At 36.0% G+C, this 23964-nt stretch overlaps 1 protein-coding gene across 4 annotated transcripts; it reads right to left on the bottom strand.

Moving 5' to 3' along the window:
* Positions 1 to 330: 330 nt before the first annotated feature.
* LOC103405168 (tobamovirus multiplication protein 1) lies at positions 331 to 7940 on the bottom strand. 4 transcript variants are annotated; one of them, XM_008344126.4, is made up of 13 exons: positions 7558 to 7940; positions 5073 to 5123; positions 4625 to 4658; positions 3851 to 3937; positions 3688 to 3739; positions 2955 to 3129; positions 2705 to 2800; positions 2087 to 2147; positions 1866 to 1930; positions 1591 to 1665; positions 1412 to 1487; positions 1117 to 1283; positions 331 to 944 (listed from the first exon to the last, which is right to left on the bottom strand). In XM_008344126.4, the coding sequence occupies exons 1-13, from the start codon at positions 7675 to 7677 to the stop codon at positions 921 to 923; spliced, it is 1083 nt and encodes a 360-aa protein (XP_008342348.1). In that variant the 5' UTR covers positions 7678 to 7940; the 3' UTR covers positions 331 to 920. The 4 variants fall into 4 exon arrangements, with proteins under 4 accessions (XP_008342348.1, XP_070672649.1, XP_070672650.1 ...); XM_070816548.1 differs by having other exon boundaries at positions 4625 to 4928; positions 7558 to 7928; XM_070816549.1 differs by having other exon boundaries at positions 4625 to 4692; positions 7558 to 7777.
* Positions 7941 to 23964: the final 16024 nt, after the last annotated feature.

The following is a 23964-nucleotide window of genomic DNA, read 5'->3' as shown; positions in this document are numbered from 1 at the left end:
ACGTTGGGAATGAAAGATGGTTGGGTATTGGAATTTTTTACGTTGGATTAATCTTGATCGCTGATTTCCACATCAGATGCATCAGATTGTGTCAAAAGTTTTTCAAATTTTTTTTACCGTTGAAAATCCAGCAGCTATGGCGCACAAAAAATGAAGTCGTTTGGCTCTAGGTTCAGCACGTAGGCGGCCCCACTCTATCGCAAGGCTGATGACGTCGCCACTGCCAGCGGGCTCGAGGTCCGGCAATTCATATCTGGGCAGTCCAACGAGCTTTTGGAGGTCCTGTGGACATGCTCTAAAGGAGATGCTTACAGCTCAAGAAATTACAAATTTAACATGTAAATCGCGGGATTAATTTGTTTTAGAACCAGTTTTAACTAGAGAATTATGCGCTCATCAACGAAAGGAGTTACCTTTTCTCAATACAAACGAAGAATCAAAACGCCGATGCACCTGGGAGAGAACCATTAAAATCCACTGCAACGAACTCTGCAATCTTTTGTTTTTTTGTTTTTTTTTCTGGTTTCTGTACCAAGTTACTACCAAGAATCCACACTCTTTTCGCTGTAACATCGTCACGAACATCCGGTTGGGAGGCATCTACATCTACACGTGAATGGGGTGTTTACAAAAGGAATCACAGGAGGATTATTTAACATGACGGAAGCATCCCTTGGCAAAAGTGCATCCTCTGGTAGCATTCCTGCAGTTTAACTCTGCATTAACCAAATGCTAAAGAGCGGTGGCAGCAGCCGCAGCCATCCATGATCTGTAGTATAAATGCTTGCACCAGTCATCCTCCTGCTTGTTTGTGTTTCACTGCAATCTGTAGGTCTCGAAACATTTGCATGTGTGCGAGTCTGCATTTCCAGCATGTTGTTGTCAGAGACCAAAGGAAGTTCCGAATCCACAAGTTTTTCTTATATGGGACTTGCTCGTGATGCCTGCAATGCAAACAGGGAGAGCCATTTAACGTCTTCCTCTTTAAACGATATAATTTTACACAAAAGAAAAATATGAACGCAATCACACAGTTTGATGGAACAGAGGTCAAAGTCGGAAAAGAAGACCTATAAATAATAACATTTCAGAAGAATAGCAGAGTAGCAAAAAGACCTGATTATTTGAACTTGTTACTGTAGCCCACTGATGAGGACGCTGTGCCCCCACTGCACCATAGCTGACAAACGTAATTGTTCTTGACTGCTCCCTTTGGCGATTAGTTATCGGGGGTGGCAATTCTCTCACAATCCACAATACAAAAGCCGAGGGCACCAAACATCCTAACAAAAACAAGAAGGGGTGGGAAAAAAACTAATGATAATTATTATCTGATGAACAAAATGCAGTATCTTCCACATTCAAGATGGGTGAATTCGAAAGAAATACTCAGAAGGGAACACAGCATTACCTATGAAGTAGTACAGAATTAGAAAAACAAGTGCTTTTCCGCCATATGTGATTTTCAGACTCCGCTGACAATATAGCTGGAAAAGATCTTAAAGTGAATAACCAAGAAATTATGTACGGTAAACAAATCAAATGAACTGCACAAAGAGTAGTAAGGTCTCTAGCCAATGACCCACTTACAGGAATATGTGTAAGAATAGCAACCAATGCACTTGACGTAAAGCATACAACAGAAGTAACCGCCAAGCTCGCAACCTGTTTACGAAAGTTCAAAACTTACAAAATTAAAAACAGGAATTGTGCCAATTTAGGCAAAAATTATTGCACGACATTTTTAAGCATGCCACACAAAGTATTTAATGTTCAAAGAAAAAAATAGTAAGTGCACTTTGAGGAATATGAATCATTTTCATCAAAGGCAATAGAAGAAAAGGAAGTTTCAATCAGTTTAATACCTTCCACATTTCGGAAGAAGCTTTCTCAGACCGTACTTTCCTTAACTTACGAGATAGCAGAATGCCTGGAGATATAGAAAGAACAGCAAATTAAATTTCAGACAGCACATCAAAGAATTCGGTTATAAAGCCAATATATCACTTTTAACGCTTACAAAATTTAGTGACCTTCCAAACTAAATTGATGTATAAAAAAAAAAAAAAAAGTTGCATGTGCTCACCATAGAAACCTAATGCTCCCCCTAGTGAAAGAACGGCAAAACCAAGAAAGTCTTCATATACCTGTACAATGGTTGTCGTTATTGGCCAATAATACTTTTCCATATTCAAACGAATAGATACATAACGACACACCATGGTAAGAATATATGGTTCACTCAAAATGTTCCGAAAATTGAAATGAAAAACTACGATCCAAGAAGTATTAACCAATAAGCATACACAAAGTGGTGGTGTCTCACACATATCAGAGATCAAGCAACCATAGATAAGGACTGATCTTCTATACACAAATATGGGGATGCAAAGACACTTATTCACTTGTACTAAATCAAAAGATCAAGTAGACGAGACTATGCAATTTCCTATAAAAACTGCTATCGACCCAGACCTTAATAAGGAAATACTAATGGCAGCTGCACTTCCAAATTCTCTTTTGTATGAATCAAAATGCCAGATATGACTGAACACTATTTTATTCTAATTTTTTAGAACCTAATTTCCTGATACATGTTATGGCCCAGCACAAGTTATCATGCCATAAAATTTCTGAAAGACCGTTAGGACATGAGCTCATCTGATACTCGTAAATATAGAATAGAAATGACTGTGGTCCGTACCTGAGCAACTGCTGAAGAATCAATGGGGTTCTTACCCGCACCAATCCAGATTACCACAGCAAATGACATCATCAGAATAAGGACAAACACAACAACCTAGCGGGAGAAACAGCTGAAATTAGTTGACAAGAAGAACTAGAGAAAAAAATATTCCAGCAGAAGTTTCAAGATAAAAATATTTCAGCAGAAGTTTCATCACTTATGCACGACAAATAAAAAGTAAATAATAAAACAATTATATCCCTCATACCGCAATCACAAACTTTTGGTGACTTCCAACATGAATGCTTTGGAATGAACAACAAACCCGATGACCATCTGTGCTTGATGAATTCTTTGAATTTTCGAACAAGGTCTGCTCCACGCTGTTGTCCTCTTCATCATCTTCATCCTCTTCATCATTTGCCTGATGGCAAAGGTCGAACCTACAAAGTCATTGTCCATAACAGCATTTGTATACCTTATAAATTACACTGTGACTATAGATTTTTATTTTACAAGCTTTAGAGATTGTAATCAAACATATAAAAGATAAACCATGTTGTGACATGCTTCAAAATGAAATCGATATTTGAGTAATTGACACAAAAAGCCATTTTACGTGTGAGGTTAAATACAAAGTATATATGTCAAGGAATTGTCAAGATCCAAAAGTAAAAGTATACAGAACTGACATCGGTTGTAGATGAAATTTGCATTGAAATAGAAAAACTGGATATTTCTTAACGGAAATCTAGTAAGTGCCAAATATCAAATATAGACACAGAGATAAAAAAAATCACAAACATTTGATATAGAAGGAATTGAATCAGCAGAATACGGGAGGGTAAATTTCTATAGATATTCCTACTGGACACAATAAAGATAACCTTAACAAGTTTAACAGATCAAAGGTAAGATAATAGTTGTCATGCTTTTCAATCGACCAGACCATCTCTAAAATTACAACATGAGAAAGCTTAATCTAGAATAAGAAAACTTACCAAAAGGATAGGAGTGAAAGAAAGGCTGCGAGAAACAGAACTTTCGGGTAGGCTGTTGCAAAAAAATTTCATCATTAAATCACCAGTGACTAACTGTAAAGAAACTTTAGAAACGAACATATAAAGCTGCTTGTCAATCATTACAACTAAGTTAAAAGTATACCCATCAGAATAAATCCACAGACATTAGACCAGCAACGCCACTGCTTACAAGTTACAACCAGCGTAAATGTAAAGTATATGAAGTAACCTGCCAAAACAAGAAGTGTGAAGATATAACTTGATGGACGTGATGTGGCCATAGAATCTACTTTGGGATTTTATACTATGAAGAGTGTTGTAGAGTTGATAGAGAGGAAAAAGTAAAAGGTTTTGAAATAGAAACTGTTTTGATCAGTTGAAGCGTTTGAACAAAACTGCGGAAAACTTAAACAGAACCAAAGAATCTGGAGAATAAAAGATATAACTATATGTCTCTAAGTCAATACTCATGTACTATTGTGGTTACACCAATTTATACCATAAAAGACATGTTTCTATTTATCAATGTAAATACATGAGAGAACCAATCTGATACAATGGGAAATCCCTTGTACACCCACTTCATGCTCGATTTGAATGCACATTGTTAGTTCTGCTTAGTACTGTACCCATTCAGTCACATGATTAGTATAAAATCCTCTACTTGAAGACTGAAATTTTACCTAATATGCCCACTGGGCACTGCATCCCTACATTTATTAATTCGAAAATAAAAACTTGATAAAAAGCTTAGAAGGAAAACTGAAGAGTTGATAGTATGGAAAAAAAGAAGGTATTTTAGCCTCTGCAAGACAGACGTATTTTTACAAATCCACGACCCAGTTGAGCCCATCTTTAACAATTGTTCAAATTTAATGGAAGAATGATGCTCTGAACCATAAACCATCAGCCTTACCCAAGTTAGAAGAGCCAATCAAGAGGTGGAGTACCTGCATATTCGTAATCATTTCAGTCAAATGGTCCCTGTAAAGAGTAAAAGTACACAAAACTAAAACATATATATATTATAGAACATTTAAGAATAATAAACCATTTTTCATATTAAATAACATAGAAACAGCCTGAACAGATCATATGCAAATGGTAAAACTGAGGGGAGTGGGAGGGGGATTCCATAGAATTTCCAATTGATATTTGACGTGAAGGTGCAAAACCCAATTTTCAAAACCACATCCTGAACAAAAGTGCTCATAACATTCCTACAATATATGGTAGGATATAAAACATCAGACGACGACACGCTTTTTATGCCTTCAATTGCTCATAGAACAACTCATCACATTAAATTTTTCTTAAATTCAATTAAAAAGGTAAACATTAGGAGTAAGAGATGAAGCCCTTACTTTTTGGCGTGTCCATCCACTTTGTTGATTGCGCATATGAATTCTGATCAGCTGGAGAAACAAAATGCTAAGGTGATTCCCAACTTACGGAAGAAAAAAAAAGTAATCAAACAAGAGTGGTGATAGGAGCATATTTATGCGACTTAGTTAACTTGTTCTCTTGCATTTTCATAGTTAATTTCTGTTTATTATAGTGATTTAAGCTATTTTCGTGTGTTTGCAGGTCCAAATGACAATGTTGGCAAGAAAGTACATTTTGGAGCAGTTTTGGGCCAAGAATGGATAGCACATGAATGGAGCAAAGTGGATGGACGTTTTTGAAGTTCAAGAGGCTAGGAATATGCTAAAGAGTTGCAGAAATTAATTCAAGACATTGAAGATAAGGAATCAGCTCAAAAGAAGGAGACATTATCCAAACTGCCTTATCTTATCCAAAACCTTATCCAACCTTATCTTATCCAAACTAACCTTATATTATCTTATCATATCCTAATCTTATCATACCTTAATTCCAGCTGTAAGGGGGGATTATTTTCAGACTTGGACACATAAAAATATGATCCTAGAAGCCTTATCTCCTCTCCTAAAAATCTAGCGCCTGGACCTTTTCTAGAATGTCTAGAATCTGCCGCAAGTTCTTAGTCCATTTCCTCCTTGGTTTCTACCAAACCCTAGTCCTTTTCCTTCAAGAATTGTGTCAAAATTTATCCTTCTCATCTCAAGATTTGTGTTGAGTTCCCTAGGTCTATATATACATATTTTCTACGGCACAATTCACACACCACCCCCATATATTTCTACACCACCATACACCACATACAAGAGAGCAATTGAGAGATTTTCAAAGAGTTTCAAAGGTGTGCCGCAGCAAGGGGAAGGAAGGAAGGGAGAAGCCTTTGTGCAGTGCCTGTGCCTGTGCCCAAGCTTTTGGGAGTGCTAGAGCGTCTTTGGGTTGTCTTCTATCCTTGTTTTAGTTTTACAATTATGTTGATGTCGTTGTTAATTTCTGCAAACATGTGGAACTAATTCCTTTTTAGTTAGAGGTGAATTCGAAGCCATGGACATATGTTTTATATGAATTGATTACCTTCAGTTATTGTTTCGTAAAATATAAATGTGATTTACTTATCTGTTTGATTGATAACTTATTCTTGTGTATTGATTGGGGGTGCACATTTAGTTTGCATGCAGAGATTTGATGCTAGAGTATAAGGAAATTTCACCCAATAATTATGAACTTATATTCACAAGTAGTGGAGGTTACTAGTTACGATCGTGTTAAGTGAATTCTTGGCAGGAGTATCATGCAGTTCATAGTTACAAATGTCTTGTCAATGCTTATGATTTTCATAGAACTTAATGATCTTTGATATGTATCTCTATCATGTTGTTCATATAGGGAACTTGAGAATAATAATTTGGTTGCGATGCGCTGTCCATTCAATTCAATGAACTTAGGAAAATCTGAAAGTTAATTAGTGCATTCACAATTAATTTGGAGCATTGTCATTCATGGTTTAAAGAAACAACACTGGAAATCAATTTGTTTGCATATGTTTCATGTGTGGAGAATGACCCTCTAGCTAGCCTTTCACCCTTTAATTCACCAATTTCGTTTAAAATTACTTAGAGTCTTAAATCTGTTTAGTTCTAGTCTAAAATTCGTCAAGAAACAAACCCCCCTTTATATTTCATGTCTTTAGGGTTAGAATTTGTCCAAATTGGTGTCTTTTCATTGTTTTGAGTCTTGTTAGTTTATAAATCGTCCAAAGTCATCCTTAGTGTTAGTTTGGAGTCGGTTTGCTTGTTTTGTGCTGTTTTAAGTAGTTTGAGTCAGTTTTGAGTCATAAGAGTCTAGTTTAGTGTTTTCAAGCCTAGTTAAGTGTTTTTGCGTTAAAATTGAGTAGATTAGCATCCCTCCTAATCCCCGGCCTAGAACGATCCCTACTTTCATATATTACAATCATAGGGTTTTAAATTGAGTGTTATAAAATTTCACATCAAGTAGTACTTCTGGAATACTCAATGAACAAACTCGAAATACTAACAAAAGATACCAGTATCTACAGTTAATTGCACTAACAAAAAATAGGTTCTTATACATGTGTAATCAGCTCTTGGCAACTATAACTGGAGATAAAAATGAGGAGACTAAAACTTGTAATTCGGCAAAAGGGCGGCAATGCACATTTATCAAAGGTGCCTAATCCACCATAGAATTTCAAATGGTGAAACTAAAGGTGCGAAATTGGGAAATTTATAACATCAAATCCAATACCAATCGTAACAATTCCAAATTTTCCTCCACTTTCTCCCCAACCAAGCACAACAAAAACACAAATAACTCCTTAATCCAAATCAAGATTCAGCGAACAAACATGCAATATCACTTCTCACGCTTAACATGCATCAAGATTCAGTCAAGGAAGAATCCACAAAATAGACAAAACCCATGTGATGAAATTCTCAACGGATCGAAACAGACCTGAGAAAACGCAACCGCAGCAAGAACGCCATTGAAGATGGCCAGAGCTATGTTGAAGATAAGCAAGTCCGACGGAAAGCAATCACCTTTTTCCACTGGTAGCTCCAAGAAGAACATCATCTTCTGCTTCTGCTTCTGCTTTTCAAGAAAGCTCTCTCTTTCTCTCTCTCTCTCTCTCTCTCTCTCTCTCTCTCTCTCAGTTTCTGTGTGTCAATCTAATCTGAGAACCATAGAGGGCTGGGCAAATCAGGTTCTATATAGAGGATCGTCGATTGTACGGGGACCAAGAACGACAAAATAATGAAATTTGGCTTTGCATACCAAACAAAATTCAGCCTTGTGTTTCTCTTGTTTGTTTTTTGTTGTGGGACTCTTTCCACCCAACCTGCCTCAGTCGTTTTGTTTTGTTTTATTTTGTTTTTATTTTTTTTGTTTTTTGTTTTTTTGTTTTTAATAAATAAGAATTTACGGGAGATTTGAGAAGTCTAGGGAATATTCTATCTACAAAGTTTATTTTTGGGAAAGATACTTAATACCATAGGATCAAACTTCGGATACCCAAAAAAATGTATCCACAATTCAAAAGTGAATTATACTACATATAAATGAACACTATTTGTCAACTAAAAGTTCAAAAAAAATAAAATTACTATCATACTCTTTCACGCAAGAAAATATTAAAAAAATATTTATGCGCGTTAAGGAAACTTTGAACAAAAATATTTATTTATTTTTTCACTCACATCTCATCAAAGCATGTTTTTAATTTTAAAAAAAATAATATAAAAAACCTACAATCTCAAATTCTCTCTCTTCTCCACGTGAATATTAAGAATAAAAGTGACAACTTTAAACAAAAGATGCATTAATATATTACAAAGCAAGTGAACGGTAAGGGTAGTTTCGGTTCGGGGCCCGAACCGAAAGCCCGATTTCAAAATAATAGGCTATGAAAGTCAATTTTGAATGTGAACTGAAATTTCTAGGATCCAGAAATTTTAAAATACCGAAATGGGTTTCCATTTTGAGTCCAAAGTCAACGTCAATTATGAACAATTGTTAACCATTGAATTGCTTGGATGCAAAGTAATTTGGATGTCTGGGATGCTAAATTTTTTGAAAGTATTGAGTATTTGAAAATACGAAAATGTCAACAAAAACTATAGGATCTTAAGGGATACTCAGAATTATATTTAAACCGTTGGTGTTATGATCTAAGATCCTTAAGTCCTAATTAATAATTGGGAGTTATTTATGCTGCCTAAATGGAAAGTTTTAAGTGTTTTCCATCATATTATTAAAGCGACGAGGAGCATTGTGATTAACGATAACCATGTAAAGTCAATGCCTTATACTTCATCTTCAAGCATTATAAAGTGTAGGGAAATTCTACTTGCATCATCTTATTTTCTTGCTTTGTCAACCATATTTCATATTTCCAATTTTATTCTTCAAATATTTACATAAACAAAAGATGTCCCTCTACTTTTCCTATCATTTTCTTTTCAAAGTTAATCTACAAGTCATTTGAGGAGCCTCCGGAGTTAATCCAAACGCCCTCCTCGAAGATTGTTTGCTATATTAACGTTTTGAATAAAATCGTTATCGTTTCTTCTAAAAAAAAAAAAAAGAATCTACAAGTGGGCACCACATGATTGATCTTGTAAGATCGTCCAATAAAAAAGTTATCACATTGTCATGAGCAGGCAAGTAACAAAAAAATTGTGTTTGTGAGAAAGAGGGGGGCCAACAGGAGAGGATCTATGCCCTACTAAAGTTCCCCCTTCAACCGTGGCGTCTTTGAGATGTCCTGATTGAAGGCGTGCTTGGTGTGTTTCAAAAAAAGAGAAGTTTTACAAATTAAAGATCGTGTTATAAATAGGCAAAAGTATTGCAGATATTAGAAAATGAGAGATACTGAGAGTATTATATTTCTTCATTTTCTCTTCTTGATGTTCTTCCCTCTTTGAACAAATGAAGTGCTCTATTTATAGAGCCACTTCAATGGAAAATTACAAAAGGATTACTATTTAGCTTGTGAGTCTATACTATACACATGTGATACTATACTATACACATGTGGGCAAACATACCCATTATTTACAACACTCCCCCTTGGATGCCCACATATCAACATCAGTTGCCTCATTAAAACCTTGCTTGGAAAAACCCAGTGGGAAAAAAAACATAACGAAGGAAAAAGAGTAAAACTTTACCCGGATGGTGTTGAGCATGCTTATGTTGCCTCGTTAAAACCTTGATAGAAAAAACCCAGTGGGAAATATCCTAATTGAAGGAAAAAGAGTACAACATGCATGTATCATGGATGCTCCCCCTGAATTGTATCTCCCTCTGATTTCGCATTCTTCAAATTTGTAAGCCGATGTAATTCGATTCCCTGCACTAACTTCTGAAATGTGCACTTTGGTAGAGATTTGGTGAACAAGTCTGCTAAATTTTCATTGGAATGGATTTGTTTGACTTCAATAACTTTACCCTTCTGAAGCTCATGTGCATTGAAAAATCTTGGAGAGATGTGTTTAGTCTTATCACCTTTGATGAATCCTTCATTCATCTGGGCGATACAGGCTGCATTATCTTCATGGATGACAGTTGGAGTGTCTGTCTTTGAAGGTAGACCACATGAATTCCGGATGTGATGGATCATTGATCTTAACCAAGAACATTCACGACTTGCTTCATGTAAAGCAATTATTTCCGAGTGATTGGAAGATGTAGAAACTAGCGTTTGCTTCGTTGATTGCCATGAAATTGCAGTATCTCCATAAGTGAACACATATCCATTTTGTGAGCGGGCTTTATACGGATCGAAGAGAAAACCAACATCTGCGTATCCAACAAGGATCTGATCATTTATGGGCTTGTCTGAGTAGAAGAGACCCATATTTGTTGTCCTACGAAGGTATCGTAGAACATCTTTGACTCCCTTCCAATGACGAATTGTTGGAGCAGAGCTATACCTGGCTAACAAGTTAACTGAAAAAGCTATATCTGGTCTAGTACATTGTGCTAAATACAATAAAGCACCTATTGCGCTCAAATATGGTACTTCTGGACCAAGGACCAGTTCATCATCTTCTTTTGGACGGAATGGATCTTTCTTAATGTCCAAAGAACGAACGACCATTGGGGCTCTAAGTGGATAAGTCTTGTCCATGCCAAATCGCTTCAATATTTTTTCAATGTAAGCTGATTGATAGATCAAAATTCCATTAGCACAATGCTCGATCTGCAGGCCGAGACAACATTTGGTTTTTCCAAGGTCTTTCATTTCAAATTCGCTTTTCAGATAGTCAGCAGTTTTGTTGAGCTCTTCAGGGGTTCCAACTAGGTTCATATCATCGACGTATATTGCCACTATAGCAAATCCAGTATTTGATTTCTTAATGAACACTCAAGGGCAGATGACATTGTTGGCATATCCTTCTTTAATCAAATACTCACTGAGACGATTATACCATATTCGCCCAGATTGTTTCAGCCCATACAGTGATCGCCTTAATTTGATTGAGAACATACCTCGGGGTTTATTAGTTACTTCTGGCAACTTAAGTCCTTCTGGGACTTTCATATATATGTTTGTATCTAATTCTCCATATAGATACGCGGTGATGACATCCATAAGTCGCATGTCAAGTTTTTCTGAAATCACCAAACTTATTAAGTAACGAAACGTAATTGCGTCCATTACAGGAGAGTATGTCTCTTCATAATCAATTCTAGGTCTTTGTGAAAAACTTTGTGCAACGAGTCGTGCTTTATATCTTGCAATTTTGTTTTTCTCATTGCGTTTCCTTGTGAATACCCATTTGTAACCTACGGGGTTCACACCAGGTAGGGTTTGGACTACTGGTCCAAAAACACTTCGTCTTTCCAAGGAATTTAATTCTGCATGGATTGCATCTTTCCACTCAGGCCAATCTTGTCTCTGTCTGTATTCATCAACAGAGCGGGACTCAATATCATCTCTTAATATAATTTCAGTGGCTATTGTAAATACAAACATGTCGTCAATGATTATTTCATTTCGATCCCACAATTCATTAGTACATGCGTAATTTATGGATATTTCTTTGCTTTCATGTACTTCTGTCTTTTCAGGGATAGGTGTCTCATCAAGGACATTTTCTTTTTCTGGAAGTACAAAATCATGAATTGTGGTTTTATCATTCAATTTCTTTTCTTGAATGATATCATTTGGGTTCAACTGTGCCATCATCTTTCTCTTTCGAGAAACTGAATCTTTTGAACCTGGGGGTCTACCACGCTTCAGGCGTGCATTGGATGAATCATTCGCTGCCACTTTATTTTGTCCAACAAGGACATCAATTCTTGCAGATGCGTTTGCGGCTGGTATATGTGACTTTGTCACTTTCGAAGCATCATTAAATGCATCTGGCATTTGATTAGCAATACCTTGAAGTTGAATGATCCTTTTCACTTCATTTTCACATTGAGTGCTTCGTGGATCAAAATGAGATAAGATGGGAACAACACATGTCAGTTCTTGCCGTTCTTCTGGAACAGTCTTTTCTCCCCCTAACTGACGGGAAAACTGTTTCATCAAAATGACAATCAGTAAAACGAGCTGTAAACATATCACCAATCAAAGGTTCCAAATATCTAATGATAGATGGTGAATCAAAACCCACATAAATTCCCAGTCTGCGTTGAGGTCCCATTTTAGTTCGTTGTGGTGGTGCAATAGGCACATAAACAGCACAACCAAAAACTCGTAAATGTGAAATATTTGGCTGATGTCTAAACACAAGTTGTATTGATGAGTATTGGTGGTTGGCTATGGGTCTCAGTCGAACCAATGATGCTACATGTAAGATGGCATGTCCCCATGTAGAGACTGGTAATTTCGTTTTCATGAGCAAAGTACGGGCTATTAATTGAAGCCGCTTGATAAATGCCCTTGCTAAACCATTTTGGGTATGGACAACAGGAACAGGATGTTCAACATCACTGCCCAGTGCCATGCAGTAATCATCAAAGGTTTGAGACGTAAATTCACCAGCATTATCAAGTCGAATGGACTTAATGGGATGATCTGGGAACTGTGCTCACAACTTAATTATCTGAGCAAGAAGTTTCGCAAAAGCTACATTTCGAGTAGACAATAGGCAAACATGTGACCATCGGGTAGATGCATCAACCAAAACCATAAAATATCAAAATGGTCCACAAGGTGGTTGAATAGGTCCACAAATATCCCCTTGAATTCTTTGCAAAAATGATGGGGATTCATCATCAACCTTTAGTTGTGATGGTCTAATTACCAACTTCCTTTGGGAACAAGCCTGGCAAGGGTTATCATTTGAGACATCAATGTGTCTGCTCAATAATGGATATCCATTAGAGTTGGTAATGATTCTACGCATCATGGTAGATCCTGGATGACCTAGACGGTTATGCCAAAGCATGTAAACATTTGAATCAATGAACTTCTGGTTCATGACAGTATATGCCTCAACTGTCTTTATGTATGTATAATACAATCCACTCGATAAACCATGCAACTTTTCCAATATATGCTTCTGGGTATCATTGGAGGTAATGCATAAATATTCCACATTTTCTACACTTTTCGTTTCAATGTGGTATCCATTTAGACGTATGTCTTTAAAACTCAACAAATTTTGAATGGATTGAGTAGCATATAATGCATTCTTTATGGATAATATTGTTCCATTTGGTAACATAATCTGGGCTTTTCCTGAGCCTTCAATTACATCTGATTGCTATGATATTGTTGTTACTTTTACTTTTGCAAGTACCAAATTCGAGAAATACTTTCGATCTCGAAGTATTGAATGCATGGTTGCGCTGTCTGTAAGACAAAAGTCTCTGCCATTGCTCTTGTTTTGAGAATAACCATAATTTTTATCCATGTTCTCTGAGTAAAGAAAAAGTAGTTTATTCATATTGGAATACTACTTTTATTGAATTGAAAATGCCAGCATTAAACCACAAGTACAAATAACAAGAGTACATTAAACATAAATAATTTAATTGGACCCATAAACTTCATTCCCTCTTTTATTAATAAAGTATGTAACATCCAGGTGGGTTGTGTGTAACTATCCTAATAAATTGGTCACTGGATCAGGGGTTTCCATTGATTGAGCTTGGTCGAAAAATTGATCTCGACACCCTTCTCCTTGAATGAGGCTTGATACAGCTCCACCAGATGCTTTGGGGTGCACAAGTACGCGCCCAATGTTCGTTGCCACCACACCTATGGCAAACTCCTTCAAGATTTCTAGGAGTGTTCATATGAGCTTTTCCTTTCTGGCAATTTGCATTTTTAAAGCTCGGGCCTGGATTATGCCTTGGAACCTGGTTATGAAACTGGTTGTGAAACTGGACACCATGGTTCTTGCCTTTCCCTTTCCACCGACCTTGCTTGTGGCCACGTCATCGTTTGTAATTATTGTCATGGGAGGATATGATATTCCTTTCAAGGGAAGCAGCATTCACTTCTGGGAACGATGCTGATCCAGTAGGTCAGGAATTATGGTTTTTCATCAGGAGTTCATTGTTCTATTCAGCTACCAGGAGCACAGATATCAGCTGGTTGTATTCAGTGAAGCCTCGCGCTCGCTGCAGGAGCATGTTAGAGGCATGGAATGTGCTGAAAGTCTTTTCCAATAACATCTCCTCAGTAATAGTATCCCCACAAAGCTACATCTGAGAGGTAATTCTGAACAATGCCGAATTGTACTCAGCCACTGACTTGAAATCTTGGATCCTTAGGTGAGTCCAGTCATAGTAAGCTCTTGGAAGAATCACCAATGTCTGGTGATTGTATTTGTTTCTCAAGGCCTTCCAGAGGGCTAACGGATCTTCAACCGTTAAGTACTCGCTCTTTAGTGCCTCATCAATATGGTGACGAATAAAAATCATGGTCTTTGCCCGATCTTGAGAGGATGAGCTGCTCTCTTCCCTGATGGTATCTCCAAGATTCGCTGCTTCTAGATGGATCTTGGTATCCAGTACCTAAGTAAGGTAATTATTTCCAGTAATGTCCAGGGCAGCAAAATCAAGCTTTGCCAAGTTTGCCATTTTCTTTTCTGAAAGAAAAATGAGGTGTGTAAGAACTTGCAATAATATGTGTTCTGGAGGAATATATTGTTAGAACTTCTGGTTCTTACAAATTTTTGATCTTCAAGCCAAAATAATAAGTACTCGAAACTTCAGGCTCGAGATTTTCATGATTAATGAGAAGGGCAATTGTACCGCACCATTCTCATCGAAACAAGTATAGGATGGGCGATTAGTCCGCACTACTTTAAACAACAGGAAAATTTAAATATGTAGAGTAAAGTGGACGATTATACCGTACCACCTAAAATTGCGATAAAATTTAAATATGCAAAGCAGGGTGGACGATTATACCACACCAACTAAATTGTGATAAAATTTAAATATGCAAAGCAAGGTGGACGATTATACCGTACCACCTAAAATTGCGATAAAATTTAAATATGCAGAGCAGAATGGGTGATTATTCCACACCATCTATAATTGCGATAAAATTTAAATAGCAGGTAAATTTAAATATGCAGGATACGGTGGGCGATTATACCGCTCCACTTAAAATTTGCAGTAAAATTAGATTTGCAGTCCAAGATAGGCGATAGTACCGCACCATCTTGGATTGCATAAATAAATAATCAGTGGGTTAGTAGTCAATATCTACACCAAACAAGAAATCAAAGACATAAGTAACTGTTAGTTTGATAACTAGAAGTAAACATGGTGCAAACAGTTCATCGCGAGGGTATATCCATCAATTAAGGCAGATGAAGAAGAAGAACAGTAAAAACCTTAGAAGAAACATTTTTCTTTTTTTCTTTCGGTGAAGGGAAATGAGAAATGATTAGAGAGTCGTGCTGATAACGTGTTATAAATAGGCAAAAGTAGAGAAATAATCTTTGCTAAGAGCGAGGACGAAGTGGTGCAAAATATCACACTGACAAAAGTATTGCAGATATTAGAAAATAAGGGATACTGAGAGTATTATATTTCTTTATTTTCTCTTCTTGATGTTCTTCCCTCTTTGACAAATGAAGTGCTCTATTTATAGAGCCACTTCAATGAAAAATTACAAAAGGATTACTATTTAGCTTATGAGTTTATACTATATACATGTGATACTTTATTATACACATTACTATACATATGTGGGCAAACATACCCATTATTTACAATAGAGGGAAGAAAAAAACATTTTAAAGACACAAAACAGTTCTATTTAGAAACAAAAAGTAGATTGAAACGTGGAGAATTTGGGGTTTGTTTTTATTATTGATAAAATTTGGGGTCGAAAAACGCCCATCTCTCCCCTTCCTCAATTTGCCACGACGCATTTCAGGTGTATCTTTGTAAATATCTTTAGGACATTGACATAATGTGGGTCAACGAACCAGCAGCGGACGCGGCGTCTATGTTCCAAAGATAGTTAAGCTGCCAAAAGGATATTTGTGAGACATGCAATTTTATTGGGATTTTAAGATTTGATCTTATTGGACCACGTATGTAGTTGTACTGTGTTGTGTTTGTGACCGCCAATGGCTCTAATTGCCCACCAAAGATTTCCTTATCCTTCTGTGTCTGTGTCCTTCTTCTACTCGCTCCTCTTGTGGTGTGAAGTGAATGAAAGAACATGCTACAAAAACATGTCCACATTAACTACAACAACGATTGATTGTTCGGTTTCAAGGAGAGAAACTTCAGTAGGTCTAACTTATTAGAGCAGTTTTTGTGTTGGGTGAGAACATTGTAAGATCATGTGAGATCAATACACATAATGTGCGTCTTATTCTTTTATGAGAAGTGTCCTATGGATGACATGGTCGTAACACTCATACTTATTTCTTTTTCTCCGCTATTGAGTAGCAACATTTCTATAAATTGTCATGCTTGTCTATAGACGCGTGACACATTATTTTCTTTCAAACTAAACACTTCCATCTACTAAATAAAACTTATTAATCATTGGTAATTCTTTTTTCTGGATAAGGAAGGGTGGAGATTCAAACTTTGTACTTCTTCCAACACTGGGAAGATAATTTTTTGGCGGTTGGATTTCCAAAGTGAACTAGTGTGCACATAATTAATTTGCTTCCTTGTTTGAACAGCAAGCTCTACTCCTTATTTGAAATTTCTTTCTCCTTCATGATCATAGTACAGAAGAAGAAACCAAAGAAAAGAAGCAGACCTCTCCATATAATCCCACTTACCCAATTAATTAAGCTACTCAAGTAGGATTTATTATAAATTAGTTAGATAAGCATTTAATCCCCAATCTTATCCACAAAACTCAAAAGCACTCGTCCAAGATGTTGCCAAGCACTAGAGCTTGTTTCCACATGTATGATCGAAAAAACGAAGAGAAAAGACATTTGATTATTTACCCAAAAATGGTCAATCCATGCAATAATCATGATAGGATAAAAGCTATAATTTGCACATGACCTATTTTTCTGCCATGATTGGCATCCTGAATTGATTTGGTTACTTGCCAAACATAGAGAAATTTTTCAGTGTGCCGAGAACACGATCTGGTACATCAAGTGCCATAATACAGTTGATTGGAAATTTTTTTATTAAATTTTCAAACAATTTTATTATTACACTTTGTGTACCAGACCGTATTTTCAATACACTGAAAAAACTTCTCCCAAACTTGGAAGGAACTGCATCAGGTATTCCTTTAATTTGATTTGGTTAATTATCACTGGTTTTTCAGAGAAAGTTTCTATCAAATAGAGTTACTTTAATTTGACAAACAGATACTCAAGCTTATCTTTTTGCTATTTGTCTACATGACAAGTGAGCTTTTTATTATTATCATTATTATTATTATTATCAGCCCAGGACAAATGGTCTGAAGGGTCTTGTTATCAATAAGACTATAATGAATAATCTGTTGGTGTTGTTTGGCTCGATGCAAGCCAAGGGAACGATGCGCAACATCACAAATCAAAGGAGTTCAATACAATAATATACACTTTATAGTATGTGAACTACGGAAAAGGATCATCTTTGTGGGGATCCAGGAGACCCATCAATCATGACCGTTCATCGTACATCGTACGATTAGTTTTTGTTACATACTATTTATATTCAATTTAAAATTTAAAATTTAAAATGATTTCTGACCTCATGGTGCACAATGAACAACTGCGATTGATTGATCCCCCGAGTCCCCACAAAGAGGATCCGAAGAGGATTATTTTCCGTGAACTATTGCTAACTGCGTCGAGACATTTTGGTAGAAAATCGTTATTTGGAGTCAAAATGAGCCATCACATAGCTATATATAGTGTTGAACCTAAGTGGTTTTTTATTTTTTATTTATTTTTTGTCAAAAAACCTAAGTGGTTAAATTGAAACAATATGATACTAGTGGACACTTGTGGACCTAAGACAAGAATTGCTATCAGAGTTTGGCTCGATAAAGAACACACAAGTTAAATGTGGGTAGTCGCACAATGGCACGAAGGCAGCTCAAGCACATTTCCGTACAGGCTAAAACATGGAGCGGGGCAAAGAAATAATCAGAGGAGGTGGAGCTGCAGGGACCATGCAATTCTATATAAGAAGTGCTGTTAGTGTTCGTAACAGATGGGCTGCCTTGGTTTGCGTCTGTCTCGCCAAGGTTGAGATCGTTGGTGTACGTAGTTTAAGCTTGATACAATCTAAAGAAATGATGTGCAACATCCTACATCGAATGAGTACGCTAATAAATCTACAGTATAAAATAGATAGTCCATAATAATTGCAACCAAACTATTTAAGATAAAACCTCACATTTAGGCTCGATTATCCATGACACACTTGGAGTGTTCGGTACCACCACGCAAACAAGCAAACAAGAATAGAGAGAATTTAGATATAGTCATTTGACCAATCGTGCCTACATCCACTCCGATAATCATCTAGACAGCTATCAAACTCCAGGTCTTAATCTCCTCGCACAAAAACCGTAAATCTAGGTCTCTTATTCTTGGTATTGTATTCCTTTTTATTCTTTCAATTGTCGTTGATCTTATGCCGTGTACTGTTTCTTAATGTTTCATTCTTTTGTTTTCCCTCAAGTGATCTATAACTATATGCATCATGTCTAAAGTTAGTCATTTACTTCAACTTCGTTTTACTGATCTCATTGTGCATCGCAATACATACAAGTTTTTTGAATATTTTCGTTGGTGTTTCAAGCTTTCTCTCAATTGCAGTTTCACTTCCCCAAATATAACAAATTACATGTGATTGAGGAGGTTCTCAAATCTGAAACTTGATACGATTTGAGAACAAAGATTAATTTTTAGATGGAAATTATTAGATACTTGTTTTCTCATTCATACCAAGAGATTCTCTCTTGAAATCAATGCATAGTTTTAGTGGCGTTACTAAACTCATTGAATGTGATACATATTGGAAAATTAACATAACTATCCAATTACTATTTTTCATGTAACGTTTAATGTCTCACGTTTAGAAAAGTTGGAGAGAGCTAGCTAGGATTCCTCTGCAGCCTTGAGATCCCTTTAAGAAAAGAAAGGATGAAGTGGCCCACCAAATTATGAGGCTGTCTCCTGCAAGATGCTATTTCTGTAGTCGATCTGGACATTGACGGCCCTCCACACAAAGTACTCATCTCATCATGGACAACCCCGACACTGGAAAAAGAAGGTCTGACGACTATTTGGTACAAGGATACCTAATATCTCGGCGGCAATAAGCTTCGTCAGGGCTCTCTCTCTCTCTCTCTCTCTCTCTCTCTCTCTCTCTCTCTCTCTCTCTCTCTCTCTCTCTCTCTCTCTCTTCTCTCTCTCTCTATACAAGCTAGCTATATATATTTATAGTATCTGTAATATCAGATCTTGGGATGCATATCATTATCATGCATGTGTGTCTGTGATTTCATCTTTACGCTAAGAATCTAATAAATCATCAAGTTCCAATTATAAATTATGTGAAGAAGAACAAAAATCTATAAATTAATTAAGTTTTAAAGGAGAACTTGTCAATTATAGTTATTCATAACGTAAGAATTTCGAGTGTAGTGATCTTTGTGCATACACGATACGTCTGCCTCATGTTCTAGTAATTCTTTTTCTTTGTCACGTTTACTTTATGGGGAATAAAACTCTCTTATTTTCCTGTTTGTTACAAGAGTCGTGTCACTGAATGTGTAAGAAAAACACATTATTGTATGAAACCGACATAACTAAGTTTTTCTCTGCTTCTTGAGGTATAAATGTGATAAGTGAAGAAGCTCGTCTAAATATGTGTGTGTTCTAACATTCTAGTGAATTGGGTAGAGTTTCTACCCATGTCTTTTAGGTTCAAAACTCTTTTGCCTCTAAATTATTATAATAGTTTCGAACTCTTCTCTCTCCCTTTAAGAATGGTTTTTTTTTTAATCTCATTTAAATAATGTATTGCTTGCTAAACAGTTTAACGTTATGTCATCGTACTGTTAAGAAAATATTACATGAAAATTAGAAACTTCTCAACTGTATAGCAAAAGCTCCCCAAATAGCGTTGAATTTAGTAAGGAGAAATTTTTATAAGTGTTGAAAACAAAAGTCACGTTATCATGTACTATTTCGCAGTTTGTTCACATTCCTCCGGAATTAAACTAACATGAATAAAAATGAAAAAGTAGACAAATAAACGAACAAATTAAAGCTTTGTTTATGTTGGAAGCCAACAAGCATTGCATGTATAATGAACTGGACCCTGCATTCTAACACTCAATAGGATCCAGATAATGCTCTTTGAACAGTTCTAAATTGTAATAAGAAAGAAAGAAAGAAAGTAGCCGTTGAATAAGCTTGACCAACTGGACACACCACATACCCTACCAAACGGTTGTTAGATGAAATCAACACATATGTCGAATTTGTCCCATTTAAACGTTTTTTTTTTTTATGAGCCGTTGCAGAAAGAAAAGGCATCGAGAATGAGTGGACTTCGTCAAGAAGATGCCAATCATATGCAGTGCAAACCAAGCATAATTTAATCTTTCTTATTATCTTTAATAAATTGTTGTTTACGAAAACTTTCCAGAGTGTAATATTCATTATCCACACCCTCACTTAATTTTATTAATTAACATATTACAGTATGAGTAAACGATAAGGTATATGTAATATATAGGTGCACGATAGGGGTTGATGCTTAAAATTAAGTAGATACACGTGTTGTAATGATAGTAAAATTGTATAGTATAATGGCTAAATACAAGCAATATAATATGATTATAATAATATCACTTGTCGGTGTAATGTAGTTCACTATAGAAATACTAAAAAAAAGTTGTGATGTATTGTCAAACTCTCTTATACACAACCATTAATTAAATCAACACTATTTATGCTCATGTACAATTAACTGGATCTGTAAGTTTTTATCTTCTTGTTTTTGTTGGGAACTATCCTACTTCTATGTCTACTATAATAATGAGATTATCTTGCTGTAAAACCAAAAAAGCCCTTTTTTAAATAAATATTCGTCCAAAATTCCAGAAATAGCCTCGTCCCAAACCTCAAATCAAATCGGCCAGCAGGCCCAGCACCACCATCTTTTGTTTCTGAAGAAACCAAAGCACTGACGCTTCCCCTCCATTTCTCTATATATACCCACCTCCCACTTCTTCCTCTCAGAATATCAACAACTGCGTATTTACATTACGACAACGTTTTAGAGATGGAAAATGATCAAAAGAACTCACCAGCAACAACAAAGAAGGAGAAGGCGGCGTGGTCGTTAAAGAAGGTGATCAGCAAAGAGTTATGGCCAAGGAAATTCTCAGTGTTCAAATGGAAGCGCGTGGACTTTCAAACGACCATACTCGACGGCGTCGTCTTCAAGATACTATCCGTTGTGGAGGCCGTCGTTTTGGTCTCGGCGCTCTGCTTCTTCTACCTTTGCTGTGGTTGCCACATCTGACCTAGCCACCACTTCATGTTCATTTCATAATTCATTATTCTAATTAGTTAAATAATTTCTTAATTCGTATCTCTTTTTTTTTCTTTTCTTAATTCGTATCTCCTTACTCCTTCCTTTTTCGCTCATTTTTTTGCTGCTTTTTTTGCCAAAAGTTGGGCATAGAAGCATGTAACTGGCTGAGGTTTTCTGGGTCCTAGACAATTCATTTGTGTAACAGACATTTTTTTAATTTTGAAAATAAACTCTGTTATGGTTTATTATATATATATTAACCATGATGTGTACGTTTTGTTTTTCCAGTCTTACACTTTATGTTTTTCGTCTAGTAGGTTATCCCATTAATTAAAAGAGGTTTACGTTTAGATTAGGTTAATATTATGATGATCCCAAGGTGGGGGTAAGGACAGTGCTGTTTGTTTCTTGGGTTTACCTACAAGGAGAAAAACATGATGAGCTTTGATGTCGAGAGTTCTGTTTTACTAAAAGATTATCTGTGTGTTCTTCTTCTTCTACATATATATTCTTCATGTGGTGTGAAGTGAATAGAAGAACATGCTAAAGGAAATAAAAAATGTCCACCATTAGCTACAACAATGATTGAATTGTTCGAGGAGAGACACTTCAGTAAGTTTAATTGATTAGATGAGTTCTTGTATTAGGCGAGACCAGCGTGAGATTAAGTGAGATCAAAATACATAAAGTCTCATTCTTTTGTGAGAAGTGTCTTACAGATAACATAGTCGAGGTACTCTTACCTATTTCTTCTTTGTCCACTATTGAGTACCCACATTTCTCTAAAATTGTCAAAACTTATGTCTATAGATGCTTGAGACAATTTTCTTCCATATACGAACTACTGATAGGATAGCTTTAAGGAATTTAATACTCGTTACGTATATTTTTCCCTTGATGTGGTGGACTCTAGTTTCCCATAGGACCTGAAGATCAACTTAGGATCCTACATTCAAACAGAAGTTTCCAGTCTTTTGTTTTCTGCTCCGACTCATTGGGTTTAAATGATGTTCCAAAGCATCAGATTTATGAAATGTTTTTATTAAAAGAAACAAAATTCAGGGAAATTAGGGCATGCTCAAGTACTTTTTTACCATGTTACTAAATCATTGTGGGCTGCTTAATGCCTCCCCAGAAAGGGTTCATCTTTTAAGTGAATTACCAGGGTTGTTGTCCCATTAATTAAAAAGGTTTAAGTTTTGATTAGGTTAATATCATGATGGTACCAAGGTGGGGGTAAGGCCAGGCTGTTTGTTTATTGGGTCTACCAGCAAGGAGAAAAACATGATGAACTTTGATGTTGAGAGTTCTGTTTTGCTTTAAAGGATATTTGTGAGACATGCAATTCTATTGGGCCAAAAAGGGATTCCTTATCTGTGCGTTCTCATCTTCTCCTTATACGTATTCAAGCAATTTGATTATAATTCAATTTGTGACGATCATAAGTAGAAAGTTCATATTCTTCAATTATTGATAAATAATTCTTTGGACATTACTCAAATTACCACAAAATATACATACTCCGAAATCAATACTGGAATTAAGTAGCCGTTTCTTGTGAATATCAGTTTCCACTTCATGTGGTGAAGTGAATAAAAGAACATGCTACAAAAAAAAAAATGTCCACCATTAGTTCAACAATGATTGATTTGTTCGAGGAGAGAAACTTTAGTAAGTTTAATTTATTAGAGCAGTTCTCGAATTGGGTGAGATCATCGTGAGATCAAGTGAGACCAAAATACATAAAGTCTAATTTTTTTTGTGAGAAATGTTTTACAAATAACATAGTCGAACCACTCCTACCTATTTGTCCACTATTGAGTAGCCACATTTCTCTAAAATTGTCAATACTTATGTCTGTAGATGCTTGAGACAAAATTTTCTTTCTAAATACTCGTTACTTATATTTTTCCCTTGGATGTGGACTCTAGTTTGGCATAGGACCTAAAGATCAACTTAGGATCCTATATTTGAACAGAGGTTTCCGGCCTTTTGTTTTCTGCTCTTCTCGATCAATGGGTTTGAATGATGTTCATCAGATTTATGAAATGTTTTTATTAAAGAAATAAATTCATGGAATGAAGATTGTGGAATTCAAATCACCGAGACATATGACACTGCACCAAATAAGTGGAGAAATTTGAATGAGGTGTTTGCTCAGTGTACTTGATCCCTTAAACTACAATGAAGCTTCCCAAGATCATGCTTGGAAGAAAGCCATGGAGCATAAGATCTCTATGATTGAAAAGAATAGTACCTGAGAATTGGTTAACAGACTAAGTGATATATCCATTGTTGGAGTAAAATGGATTTTCAAGACCAAATTGAATTTGGATGGATCTATACAGAAACACAAGGCAAGATTATTTGCCAAAGGGCACACTCAAAAGCCTAGAGTTTATT

Source organism: Malus domestica, chromosome 17 (genome assembly GCF_042453785.1).
Source record: "Malus domestica chromosome 17, GDT2T_hap1".
Classification (NCBI taxonomy): Eukaryota; Viridiplantae; Streptophyta; class Magnoliopsida; order Rosales; family Rosaceae; genus Malus; species Malus domestica.
The sequence above is the reverse complement of the archived record's forward strand: the minus strand, read 5'-3'. Positions and strand labels throughout refer to the sequence as shown.

Excerpts from the sequence above, each read along its gene's own strand:
- LOC103405168 (XM_008344126.4), bottom strand. The coding sequence starts at position 7,677 with ATGATGTTCTTCTTGGAGCTACCAGTGGAAAAAGGTGATTGCTTTCCG. Across the intron at positions 3,740-3,850 it reads CTGTGGATTTATTCTGATGG|CCTACCCGAAAGTTCTGTTT; the intron begins GTATACTTTTAA and ends TTTTTGCAACAG. Across the intron at positions 1,931-2,086 it reads GGGAGCATTAGGTTTCTATG|GCATTCTGCTATCTCGTAAG; the intron begins GTGAGCACATGC and ends CTATATCTCCAG.